This window comes from Zingiber officinale, chromosome 2B, assembly GCF_018446385.1.
Source record: "Zingiber officinale cultivar Zhangliang chromosome 2B, Zo_v1.1, whole genome shotgun sequence".
Classification (NCBI taxonomy): Eukaryota; Viridiplantae; Streptophyta; class Magnoliopsida; order Zingiberales; family Zingiberaceae; genus Zingiber; species Zingiber officinale.
Genome location: NC_055989.1, coordinates 139,746,698 through 139,761,144, shown reverse-complemented (window position 1 = coordinate 139,761,144; position 14,447 = coordinate 139,746,698). Strand labels below are relative to the sequence as shown.

Sequence of the window (14,447 nt, the reverse complement as noted above, 5' to 3'; positions counted from 1 at the left end):
ATTTATTAGTAAAAGGGGAGAAGTTTACCTTTGCAAGAAATTCTAACTCAAGGGGAGCTTAGGTGAAGGGGAGCCTAGGATTAGGTTCCATGATTTATGCATGTGTAGATTGCAGGTTTATTTGCATTATTATTGATATATTGTTTCCCTAACTTAAACGGTTTGCCAAACATCAAAAAGGGGGAGATTGTTGGAGCAATCTAGTGACCCTAGGTTTTGATGTTTGGGCAAAGGTTTAAGTTAGGTTTATTGTTGTATTTGATATGCATTGTGAGTGTGCAGGATACAGGTACAACAAGGAAAGTCCAAGTGTGAGTCTTGGCGAGGAAAGTCCAAGGATGTAGTCTTGGCGGAAAGTCCAAGCATGTAGTCTTGGCAACGTAAGTCCAAGTGTAACTTGGCAATGGATGAAGTCCCGGAGGCACGACCTCTTGGCAAAGGAAGACCCGACAACAATGACAAGGCCGATGGAAGCTCCAGAAGGCAAGACGTGAAGGATGGGGAGGCATCCGAGGGACGCAAGGCTGATGGAGGAGGCTAGAAGGCTAGGTCTAGGTTGGTCGGGCAGAGACGAGTGCTGAGAAATTGTACTCGGAGTAAAATACTAGAATTAGGGTTTACTGTAGCAGTACTGTAGTGATACTGTAGCAGTCGACTGGTGCAGTCGACTGGGGCAGTCGACTGGCAGCGAACAGAATATGTGAAATCGAGCCGTTGGGGTGTAACGGTCGAATTTCCACAGATGGCAGTCGACTGCATGTTTTAGCAGTCGACTGGTAGGCGAGGTTTTCAACCCGCGGGCTATAAAACCAAAGCTTGGGAGCTTGGTTTGAGTTGACGAAATTAGACTTGGTTAAGGTCTAATTAGTAGTCTACAAGTGCTCAAGAGTTTTCCTTGTGTCCAAGAGGTCTTGGTGAGTTTGTGGTGAGGTTTCTCCACCCACAAGGAGTTTGAGCTAGCCGGAGGTCTTCCGGGGAGTAATCCACCGACGGATAGGGATCGTCCACCTTACGGACACGCCGTGGAGTAGGAGCTTTATCTCCGAACCACGTAAATGATCGTGTAGCTTGGTTTGCATTCTTTCTTATCTTATATTTTGTTTAGCTTGTTTATTTTTGTATTATTCCGCTGCGCAAGCTAACAACGTAGGAAGCGAACGATTTGGGTGAGCCGCTATTCACCCCCCTCTAGCGGACGTCAAGGTCCTAACAAGATGTGTGTGGAAGGAACTGGAATAAAGATCCTAGGGATCTAGTTTTATTTTATTATGCATTAGAACGTGTTCAGTATGCATTAGTACTTATAACAAGTGTTACCTTATGTTTCTGTTAGTTAGCAAGAGAACAGTTTAAAACCTTGTTAGTTTTGGTTTCCATATGTTTACATGCCATGAATTTGTATTCTATGCCTTAGTCATGTTTAGTATGTTAGTCATTACCTAGTAGAATGTTTCTCTTAGCTTTTATAGTGTTGTGTAATGGCTTTGGCACGCATCAGTGCTGATATCAGGGGCCTGATACGAAATCAGAAACCCCTGATCGGTCAGCAGATCGATCAGGGAGTCTCTGATCGTTCGGTAGACCGATCAGGGACCTGGTTTCTGCGAACAGAAGCTTTCTGTTCGTTCCCTGATCGATCCGTGGATCGATCAGGAGTTGGGTCGCGAAAAAAATGGCTCACTGATCGGTCAGCAGACCGATCAGTAACCACTGATCGGTCTCATTGACCGATCAGGGACCAGCTGGATCGGTCGGCAGACCGATCCAGCTGCGTACAGGATTGCAGTGTAGTTAATGGATCGGTCGGTTGAACGATCCGGAGTTTCCTACCATGCCAGTATCAGTAGATCGGTCTGTGGATCGATCCGAAGTTTATTATCAGTTGTAAACACCTTCCCTAACATGTATACAACTCCTAGGTACACCCAGAACACTAAGTTAAACTTTACAGCATTTAGTTCAGTAAAATTTTAAATTAACCAGTTTTCATTCCGCATTAATTGTCCAGCACAGCATAACTGTAGCGACCGGCCTCGCAGCCTAGTCAGTAGGAGGCGGGTCATTATAGAGTGGTATCAGAATAGTGTTCCATACTTCCTACGCACACATCAGCATTGAACCTACAGCTTCCAAGTAAGAATACCTCTACTTTATTTATGCTTTCTGTTTCCTTGTTATAGATCATGTTTCTAGATAAACTGCTACATGATAGTATGTGATAGTATATAACATGATGACGATAGTTATACCATTATGATTGTAATAGTTATTCATGTTCTGTCCTCTATGTCTTTAGCAATGGCACGAGGGCGCCCAGCTAGAAGGGCACTAGCTACTGAGCCCCAGCAAGAGGCAGGCAGTTCAGTGCCTCCCCCAGACCTTACAGCATTAGTGGCAGCTAGCTGAACAGCAACAGAAATAGCCACCTTAAAGGCTAATCAGTGAGTACCCCCACAGTCAGAACCTGACGACTCCAAAGTCTTAGAGGTTCCACCACCAGCCTACAGCAGCAGTCCAGCAGTGAGCCAAGAAAGGAAGCCTATCGGATCCAGAGTGGCGTGAGTCAAGCCAGAGAACTTCTCGGGCACTAGTGAACCATGGGATGCACAAGCTGGTTCAAAACACTGGAGAGCACGAGCTTCTGGACTGGCCGAACACGAGAAGGTGAAGTGTGCCTCCTTCGACAGGAGACGCATGTGGTGGGAAAGAATCAGAACGAAGCGCCCAGTGAACCAGATGTCATGGGCTGACTTCGAGAAGGAATTCTTCGAGGAGTTCTTTCACATACGGGTTACAAACCGCCACTACGACGAGTTCACTGAGTTTCGTCAGGGCAACCTTTCAGTTGAGGAAGCCGTGAAGAAATTCAACAAGTTGGCTCGTCTATGCCCAGAGCTAGTCAGCACAGAGAAGGAACGAATCCGGTTGATGCTCAAGATGCTGAGGCCAGAGATAGCAGTGAACGTGGCTGGTGGCATACATAGGCCACAAACCACAGAGGAGTTAGTGAGCAGTGCCTTGACCACAGAGCATTACCAGAACAGCATAAAGCAGCAGAAGCAAGTCTCCTCAGAGTCCAAAGGCCAAGGAAACTCTCACACTCAAAAACAGCAAGGCCACAACTCTAACTGGAAAGGGAACTCCAACAGCAAGCGCAAATCAGGGAGTGACCCAAAAGGAGGACCATCTAGCAAGCGACCCAGTTATCCAAAGTGTGCTACTTGTGGGAAATTCCACCCAGGGGTTTGTCGCAAGGGCACACGAGGATGCTTTGAATGTGGACAAGAAGGGCACATGGCCAAGCAGTGCCCGAACAAGACCGGTCTTCCTCAGCCACAGCAAATTCAGTATGCAGGCCAGCCAGCTCAGTTATATCAGATGCAGGCCGCTCTAGAAGGTCCACATATCAGCCAGGGCAGATTAGAAGCCCCTCCAGCGATGGCGAATGCGAGGATCTACTCACTCATCAGAGAGGGCGTAGCCAATGCCTCGACAGTTCTATTTGCTACTGTTCATATATAGCCAGGTTGTTCTCCGAAAAATTAGAAATACCCTCAGAGGTACTCAGTGGTCAGTTTTTGACGGCACTACCTTCAGGAGAGATCATGGCATCCACGCACTGGCTCAGAGCAGTGCCGGTCATTATAGCAGACAGAGAGCTCTTTTGTGATTTGATAGTGCTAGAGATGACCGACTATGACGTTATCTTTGGAATGGACTTTCTGATCAGATACGGTGCTACCATAGAGTGCCGTAAACAGAAAGTCATCTTCCAACCTGAAGCGGCAGTGCAATTTGAATACAGTGGGGAACCAAATAGAAAGGCCAAGAAGTTTCTCTCAGCAATGAAAGCACAGAAGCTACTGGATTCAGGATGTACAGGATTCCTAGCACACATAGTCAACGTCAGCCAGGACAAGAACCAACAGCTAGCAGAGGTTCGAGTCGTATGTGACTACCCAGCAGTCTTCCCTGAAGAGTTACCAGGCTTAGCACCAGACAGGGAGATTGACTTTGAGATAGAGCTCATTCCCGATACAAACCCTATCTCCAAAGCGCCTTATCGCATGGCTCCAGCAGAACTGAAGGAACTTCAGGAGCAACTACAGGAGCTGCTTGACAAGGGTCTCATACGCCCGAGTCATTCACCATGGGGAGCGCCTGTATTGTTCGTAAAGAAGAAGGATGGAAGCATGCGATTGTGCATAGACTACAGATCACTGAACCAAGTCACGATCAAGAACCCTTCCCGAATCGATGACTGTTCGACCAGGAGCAGCGGTGTTCTCTAAGATAGATCTCGGATCAGTTATCACCGGTAAAGGTTAAAGAATGGGATATACCCAAGACGGCATTCAGAACCGGATACGGACACTACGAGTTCGTAGTCATGCCCTTTAGCGTGACCAATGCTCCACTACATTCATGGATCTCATGAGCAGTATAGGGAGTATTTAGATAAGTTTGTTATTGTGTTTATCGATGACATTCTTATCTACTCAGGAACTCAGGAAGAACACTCAGAGCACCTGAAACTAGTATTGCAGACCCTTCAGCAGAACCAGCTATACGCCAAGTTCACGAAATGTGAATTTTGGCTAGATCAGGTGTCCTTCCTGGGTCACATCATCTCAAAGGATGGTATTATGGTAGATCCCAACAAGATAGAAGAAGTAAGTAACTGGAAGAGACCTAAGAACGCCAGCGAAATCAGGAGCTTTCTGGGATTAGCAGGATATTACAGAAAGTTTGTAGAGGACTTCTCCAGGATAGCCTCCCCACTGACAGCTCTTACCAGAAAGAACAGGAAATTTCAGTGGACAGAGGCACGCGAGCTAAAAAGGAGATTGACCAGTGCTCCCATTTTGGCTCTACCAGACAACACCAGCAGCTTTGACATCTATAGTGATGCCTCTAAGTTGGGACTAGGAGCAGTAATGATGCAAAACGGCAAGGTGATCGCCTATGCCTCCAGACAACTCAAGGATTATGAGAAGAATTACCCTACTCATGACCTTGAGCTTGCAGCAGTAGTGTTTGCTCTCAAAATTTGGAGACATTACTTATATGGAGCTCAGTGCAGAGTGTATACAAATCATCAGAGTCTGAAGTACTTCTTCACTCAGAAGGATCTGAACATGCGCCAGCGCAGATGGCTTGAGCTGGTCAAAGACTACGATATAGACATCCTCTACCATCCAGGGAAAGCCAATAAGGTAGCCGACGCACTTAGCAGAAAATCCAGTGCTACCTTGTTATCTCTTACAGCCATGTCACCGCCCCTACAGAAGGAGATCGTAGATTTCGGTCTCGAACTCATCGTTGGACAGCTCTCTACTATGACCTTAGAGTCTACCTTGCTTGGTGATATTCAGTCAGCTCAGGAGCAGGACCCTGAAATTCAGAAAATCAAGCAAGGGCTAGCAGAATCAGAAAGTAGAGAATTCAGAGTGTCCGATAGCGGGGTGTTGTATTTTGGTGACAGACTCTGTGTTCCAGATCAGGAGGAGCTACGGAGACAGATTTTAGATGAGGCTCACAAGACTCCCTATGCGATGCATCCAGGTTCCACCAAAATGTATCAAGACCTGAAGAACCATTTTTGGTGGCCCGGGATGAAGCGAGACATCGCCAGATATGTTAGCATCTGCCTCACCTGTCAGAGGGTCAAGGCAGAACATCAGCGACCAGGAGGAGTCCTGCAGCCTATACAGATTCCAGAATGGAAGTGGGAGGATATCTCTACGGATTTCATAGTGGAACTACCCAGGACCACGAATGGTTTTGACGCCATCTGAGTAATAGTCGACAGATTGACTAAATCAGCCCACTTCTTAGCTATCAAGATATCCTACTCCATGGAGAAGCTAGCTCAGTTGTATCTCCAGGAGATCGTCAGACTACATGGAGTCCCACGAACCATCATTTCAGACAGAGACAGCAGATTCACATCACACTTCTGGGAGTGTGTACAGTCAGCGTTGGGCACTAAGTTAAAGTTCAGCACAGCATTCAGACGGAGCGGGTAAATCAGGTACTCGAAGATATGCTCCGAGCGTGTGCCCTAGACTTCAAGGGAAGTTGGTGCAAATATCTGAGCTTAGCAGAATTTGCATACAACAACAGCTATCAGGCCACTATCGGCATGACACCTTACGAGGCTCTCTATGGGCGGAGGTGTAGATCTCCAATCTGCTGGTATGAGAGTGGTGAACAAAAAGAACTAGAACTTCAGACAGATCTAGTAGCAGATACCACAGCAGCTATACAGCAGATCCGCCAGAGGATAGAGACAGCTCAGAGCCGCCAGAAAAGCTATGCTGATACACGGCGCAGACCCTTAGAGTTTTCAGTCGGGGATACAGTATTCCTCAGAGTAGCTCCCATGAAGGGAGTGATGCGTTTTGGGAAGAAGGGCAAACTCAGTCCCAGATATGTGGGAATATACCTTATCAGCAGAAGAGTGGGCAAAGTAGCATATGAGCTAGAGCTACCCCAGGAAATGTCAGCTGTCCACAACGTATTTCATGTCTCTATGCTGAAGAAGCATACCCCAGATGCCACACAGGTGATTGAGCCCCAGTCGGTATAGAACCGTGAAGACCTCAGCTATGATAGTCGGCCTATTCAGATAATAGACCGAGCAGTTAAGAAATTGCGGAACAAGGAAGTACCATTAGTCAAAGTCATTTGGCACAGTCACACAGCAGAAGAGGCAACTTGGGAGACAGAAGCCAGCATGAGACAGACTAAGTTCGAGGATGAACTTTTTATAAGGTATGGGGGATTGTAACGCCCGAAAATTCTCAAAACTATTTTAGGAATATTCTATGATTTTTCTGGAATTATTAGATATTTTTCCGGAATTTTCCGAGTAGCGGAAGTAGCAAAAATTATTAGAAAAGTAATATGGCTTAAGCAGGAATCGAACCCGGGACCTCTCGGGTCCGCTAAACCTTTAGTTAGCCTTAGTAACCGGTGAACCCAGCAGGGTCGTGCTGAAAGGAAAGGGAATCAATTATATTTATAATTGGTTTGGCCGAATTAATTACTTAGTATAAATAGGAAATTTAAGTTGGGGTTTGGTTTATTTTTAGAACTTGGTTCGGCAACTTTCTTCTCCTCACCCTAACTCACGCCGACCCCCTCTTCTCCTTCCTTCTCTCGGCGCCAACACCCAAGCATGCCTAGGGTTTCATCCCTAGGGCTATAGGAGTGCCTTCCGGTGACATCTCGGACACGAGGACGCTCCCCTCCGCGAGAGGAACACGTAGACGCGAGAAGATCGTCGAGAAGTCGTCTCCACCGGAATTCTAGCGAATAGAATTGTAAGGAAATTAGCGTACGAGGTAAGAAACCCCTCACCTGCAGTATAAGTAGCTCTCGCATGTTTCTTTTATGCATTAGATTAGTTTTCTTGAATTTTGTCAGCATATAGTGTGTATTTTAACTCTTCTCACAGATTTAGGGATTAGTGAGCATCTCTAGATGGGCCGAGCACGTGTATCCTCTGTAGATAGGGGTTTAGACGCTGCTGGGTGCCTAGAGGTGGTCTCCCTGATCGAGAGGAGAGTTAGAGAGCGCCAAATGCTCGACAAAATGCCTAGCACAGCCTTATGATACAGTGGGCATGTAGTTAAATGCCATAGAACATGTTAATTAGCATGATCAGTTTTTATTTCAGCTTTTACGAGACTAGATGTCCAAATGGGTGGGCTCCCACAGTCGCCTCTAGGTTCAGACAACCTAGTTCTAGGTTCAGATAACCTAGATTCAGCAAAATAGTATTAGCTATTTCAGTATTTTACTTTTCAGTGGCACTGTACTGGATTAGATATCCATTGGGTTGGGCTCCCATAGTCGTCCCTAGGTTTAGCTAACCTCGTAAACCCTACTAGATTCGGAACTTGCAATCCCGGGTCTAGTTAGGGATGCGCGCACAGCAAGTACAGTTGCTAGGGCCCATCAGCAGCATGTCTAGTATTTTCACTTACTATATGTATATGGTTTTCAACCTTTCACAAATTAGTTCGTGAATTCAATACAGTCCTAGTAGTAGCTCAGTATTAGCTTGGCTCTGTTTTTAGTATCAGCTTAGTTATTCATTGATACCATGTGATTGATATCATGTTCAGCTTTAGATATGCCATGATTGTATGCTTATATGTCATGCCATGTTTAGTTTATTCAGTATACTCAGCATATCCTTTCAAACAGCATGATTTAAAATCATATTTGCATCGTATGCATGTTTTAGTGAGGTAGATGGTTTCTTACTAAGTTTTTTAGCTTACAGATACTATTTTCCTTATACTGCAGATACAGGTAAAAGGAAAATGGACTAGCAGTGGAGGCTGGAGGTCAATGCAGATCAAGATGTGTGTGGAAGGAACTGGAATAAAGATCCTAGGGATCTAGTTTTATTTTATTATGCATTAGAACGTGTTCAGTATGCGTTAGTACTTATAACAAGCGTTACCTTATGTTTCTGTTAGTTAGCAAGAGAACAGTTTAAAACCTTGTTAGTTTTGGTTTCCATATGTTTACATGCCATGAATTTGTATTCTATGCCTTAGTCATGTTTAGTATGTTAGCCATTACCTAGTAGAATGTTTCTCTTAGCTTTTATAGTGTTGTGTAATGGCTTTGGCACGCATCAGTGCTGATATCAGGGGCCTGATACGAAATCAGAAACCCCTGATCGGTCAGCAGACCGATCAGGGATTCTATGATTCGTTCCCTGATCGATCCGTGGATCGATCAGGAGCTGGGTCGCGAAAAAAAAATGGCTCACTGATCGGTCAGCAGACCGATCAGTAAGCCACTGATCGGTCTCATTGACCGATCAGGGACCAGCTGGATCGGTCGGCAGACCGATCCAGCAGCGTACAGGATTGCAGTGTAGTTAATGGATCGGTCGGTTGAACGATCCGGAGTTTCCTACGGTGCCAGTATCAGTAGATCGGTCTGTGGATCGATCCGAAGTTTATTATCAGTTGTAAACACCTTCCCTAATATGTGTACAACTCCTAGGTACACCCAGAACACTAAGTTAAACTTTACAGCATTTAGTTCAGTAAAATTTTAAATTAGCCAGTTTTCATTCCGCATTAATAGTCCAGCACAGCATAACTGTAGCGACCGGCCTCGCAGCCTAGTCAGTAGGAGGCGGGTCGTTACATGCCTGATCCGAAAAGGATTAAGATAGGACCAAAGACTGTTAATTGCATATTTATTGGATATGCACAAAACAACACTGCGTATAGATTTTGTGTGTATGAGTCACACATATCGGAGATACACAAGAACTCGATAATCGAATCGAGAAATGCCTTGTTCTTCGAGTATGCGTTTCCGTATAAGACCCAAGAGGATGCTAACTCCTCAAAATGGGCAAATGAAACACAAGGCCAAGAAGAAGATGTTGATGATGAGGAACCTATGGAGGTTGAGCCTAGACGGAGAAAAAGAGTTCGGGTATAAAAATCCTATAAATCGGATTTTATCACTTTTGTGTTGGAGAGTGAGCTCTGAAGTTACACAAAAGCTGTAGACTCTTCTGATGGACCCTACTGGAAAGAGGCAATTACATCCGAGATAGAATTTATTTTGCAAAATCACACTTGGGAACTTGTGGATCTTCCTCCGGGAAGTAAACCACTAGGTTGCAAGTAGATTTTCAAGAAGAAAATGAAGTCAAATGACACGATTGATAAGTATAAGGCCAGACTAGTAATCAAAGGATACCGACAACGAGAAGGTCTTGATTACTTTGACACGTATTCTCCGGTGTCGAGAATAACTTCCATTACACTACTAGAAAACTAGGCTTTTGAGACAAAAAGTTTAAGACAATGACAAAATTTGTCTCAAATACTAAGTAATTAAGACAGTAATAATAGATGTCTCAAAATTTTATATTGAGACATTAAATTTAAGACAGTATTTAAGATTTGTCTCAAATTCAATTAATAAGACATGTAATAAAAACGGTTAAAAATATAATTATATAAGACATTCAAATAAGACGGTAAAAAATATTTATCTCAATTTATCTTGAATATGATTCATTGGAACGGTTGCGATAACCGTCACAGACTCTGCTATTCTAATTTCATATCATTTCATAGAACGATCGCGATGTGGATGTACACACACAATAATAATATTAGAAAAAAACATTTACAAATTTAACTTAATTAAAATTTTTAATTATAATTTGTGATTAAACATTGATAATTTAAGAATTATGAAAATAAATTATATTAAATATTTAATGACATACCAACTTTTATGGATATGTCTAAAACACTACCATAATAATAAGAATAAATAATAAATTTATTATATATAGAGAGAGAGGATGATGATATTAATTAAAATTAATTAAAATATAATCTAATTAAATTTATTTAGGAAAATAATAATAATATAATTAATAGTTAATATGAAAATAAATTTATATGATTATATAGAATTTTTTTAGATTTTTTTAAAATTTAAAATGAATTTTTATTATATTATATTATATTTTTTAATAATTATATTTTAGAAAATAAATTATTTTATCAAAACTAAAACTAAGTCCTAAATTTCTATTAACACGTCTCGTCTTCTCATCTTCTCACGCGTCGAAACCTAAAAGCCATCGTCATTGTCGTAGTTTCTACCGCCGCTGCTGCCACCGCCTTCATCATCTTCTTCTTCTCGCCCTGTTGTGCCTGCCCGCCGCTACCACCGCTTCCACTGCTTTCTTCTTCTTCTTCTTCTTCTTCTTCTCGCCTTGTCATGCCCACCCCGTGAGTTGCCCGATCAGGCCACGCCGGAGCGCCGATTCATCCAGAGGTAATCATGGCTCTATGTTTATATAGGATATATGCCTCTAACCTCAAATTATGCCTCCGATAGCTTTTTTTTCTGGATTTTGATATAGGATATTGGACTTGGAACAATGTTTAGAGATGAAACAATAAATCAATTTACATGGTATTTTAATGTCCAAAAATGATGCATTTTTGGAACCTCTAACATAGTTTTGGAAATTTTGATTTTTGGAGTTTCTTTATCTAGTTATGAAAGACCAAACTACATAAAAATTTGTTTTGAATTTTGTCTCTGGTACTGCAGCTAGTTGGTAAAGATGCATTTGCAGAAACAGATAAGATTACCTTGGAGACTGCTAATCTTCTGTGTGAAGATTATCTTACCCAGAATGCATTTACTCCATAAGTTGTATTTGACACAATCAGTCATTGGCATAACTTTACCATAATTGTTTTTGTCTCGTCAAGTACCAATCAACAACTTCTGCAATAGATATGACAAGTTCTGCCCATTCTACAAATTAGTTTGGATGATGCGTAACATTATTCACTTCAACACTTTGGCGAATCAGGTACTCATCTGCTCTATTCTACTAATTTATAGTAATTTATGATCTATTGTTTTGATTATTAGCTTATCCTTGTTGCTCTGATTTGATGCTCAATTGTGACCCCAACATTAGTCAGTTGACCTCCGAGTATAATAGTGCCCTTTCATTATCAGACTGACATGTAACTTCATGTGCTAACAACATTGAAGTATTGTCAAGTTTAATCAGCATTTTATTACATCATTAACAATTTTATCCTGTGATGGAATATGGCATATAGGTTAGAAGCCTCCCAAGAGGTCACTCATCCTAAAATTGCACCACATGGAATGTGACTCCAAGTTGATGAGCTTCCTATGAGATCACCCATTCTGAAATTGTACCATCCCAAGCACACTTATAACTAGAAAGTTCTTATATAGAAATGAACCAATTCCACCAAAATACGTGTCATTTTAGAGAATACATACATACATAATCCATTTAACTCAAGTCACACCAATGGACCAGTCCTACCTTTCTAGTTTTTGTGTGTTCTAGGTTCTAGGTTTTGTTCCTACCAGAAATATGTTAGAAGCCACCTTGCCTAAGCTCTTTGTTTTGACTATCACTTCTCACCCTCCTCTGACCGTATCATTAATAGGCTCACATGCATTTGTGGGATAGTTAATTCAGCTTATGATATATTTTACCATTTACATGAAAGAACTGACCAGCTATCATATCTAACTACTAGTCCAAAATACTTGAGCTAAGCTAAAATTAATAGTAGCTCGCTCATCTAAATTTATGAAGCTTTTTTTTATCAAACCACAACTCACAAGATAATTTGAATTGTCGCAAGATTTTCTATTAAAATCATATATTGGTCTCTTGTTTCACTTTTCAACTAGTAGTCCAAGACTTCCAGACTACTTCCTGTTTTAAATCTCGTGGATCAAGATTTACAGTTGTTGTATATTTTGTTATTTTTTTACTAGGCCGTCGAGAGAGGAGCAGGTTCTAATGGTCAAAAGATCACTTATAGCATCATCAAGCATTGATTAGGTGACCTCTTCTATCGATTAGTGTAAGTAGTAGACCTTTAAGACCCTATTTGTGCAAGTTGGTCGTAAAGTGGCTGCTAATTGAAGGCTCGATTATGTTGTTTGCCTTCGTCAGGTCCCAAAAGTTTGAAGACCTTGCCGAAGGTGAGGAAGCTCTTGATATACGTACACTATTTTTTTTTATTTAGATTGTAGATAATACTATTTTACATGTATAAAGATTGGGTAACCAACAGGTACATTAGTAGTGGTTTTCACAAGGTTTTTTTGGTTTTATTAACAATTTTGGCTATATAGTGTACATATTTTTATGTTGTAAATAAATCTATTTTACAGGTGCAACAACTTGAAAGGCACAAAGATATTGATAAACACATGAATCATCATTTCTTATTACGAGATGAAGAGGTTTATTTAACTTGGGGCTATTTGTGTTGTGTATATATATATATAGTTGCAAGAAAGAGGATTATGTGTTAGATGATGAGATTTCTTATTGAACAATTTTATTTATTGATTTTTCTAAATAATATATATTCTAAATCATCTTTATCTCTAATAAGAATTTTTTTAGTGTTCAGGATTATGATGAAGAAGGATTATAGAAGTTATCTCCAGATGATGAGGAGTTGTTCTTTATGTTTTTTCTTCTGTAACTTTCATGAGAATATTAGTTTTTTTTCTTATCAAATTAATGATGGATATGTAGATATTTTTATTATTGGATGAATGTTGACATGAAACCTATGTATTAACTTGTAAGTTAAAAAATATTAGAATTTTGTTTATGTATATCACTTTTAATTTATGAAGAGAGAGTTTTTCCTTTTGTTTTGAAATGATAATTCAATAAATCAGATCGGATCTAGATTAATTTGTATAGTAAATGTTATTTTAAGATTATTAATTTTTGTTATAAATGATGCATCTAACAAATTAAAATATTAGAGACAATAATTTACTGTCTTCACTTCTTTTTTAGACGGCGCATTATCGTCTTAATTTAGTGTCTTTAGTTATTTTTCACAAGATAAGACATAACATTTGAGACAAAAAATAACTATCGTAAATATTTTTGAGATAATTGAACAATCGTCTCATCACCGTCTTAAATAACATTTGAGACGATACAACTGTCTCAATATTTTTTTGAGACGCTTGTATTGGAGACGACTACATTACTGTCTCATAGCCGTCTCAAAAATATTTTGAGACATCAAATTTATAATTTAAGACATATTTTGTTGTGTCTCAAAAAGTGTTTTTTCTAGTAGTAATTAGAGAATTGTTGGCTATCGCCGCTCTATGGAATCTCGAAATACATCAAATGGATGTAAAGACTGTCTTTCTAAATGGAGATTTAGAAGAGGAGATCTACATGGAGCAACCTGAGGGGTTTTCTGTACTAGGACAGGAAAACAAGGTTTGTAGATAGGTGAAGTCATTATATGGCTTGAAACAAGCACCAAAGCAGTGGCATGAAAAATTTGATAATGTCATGAAGGAATGTGGATTCAAAATCAATGAATGTGATAAATGTGTCTACATGAAAGCCACAGAGAGTGACTATGTCATCTTGTGCCTCTATGTAGATGACATACTTATCATTGAAAGTAATGATAAGATAATACAATCCACAAAAGGTATGTTGAGCTCAAGATTTAATATGAAGGACATGGGCCTAGCTGATGTGATTCTAGGAATCAAAATTCTTAGAACAACAGAAAGACTTGTTCTTAGTCAATCCCATTACGTGAAAAAAAATTCTTGAGAAATTCACCAAGAGTGATACTGCATTGGCACGAACGTCGATAGATACGAGTCAACATCTATCGAAAAATCGAGGTGAAAGTATCTCTCAGATAGAGTACTCTCGAGTGATTGGAAGTCAGATGCACTTGATGAGTTGTACACGACCAGACTTGGCCTACGCAGTAAGCAAACTGAGTAGATACATGAGTAATCCCGGTGTTGAGCACTGGAAAGGGATAACAAGAGTACTGAGGTACTTGAGATATACTCGTGAA

The 14,447-nt window shown here is 40.9% G+C and overlaps 1 protein-coding gene across 1 annotated transcript; it reads left to right on the top strand.

Annotated features, from left to right (window-relative positions):
• Positions 1 to 9,346: 9,346 nt before the first annotated feature.
• On the top strand, positions 9,347 to 12,985 carry LOC122048780. The gene is made up of 4 exons (XM_042610302.1): positions 9,347 to 9,477; positions 10,664 to 10,845; positions 11,292 to 11,395; positions 12,355 to 12,985. The coding sequence occupies exons 1-4, from the start codon at positions 9,347 to 9,349 to the stop codon at positions 12,415 to 12,417; spliced, it is 480 nt and encodes a 159-aa protein (XP_042466236.1). The 3' UTR covers positions 12,418 to 12,985.
• The last annotated feature ends 1,462 nt before the right edge of the window (positions 12,986 to 14,447 follow it).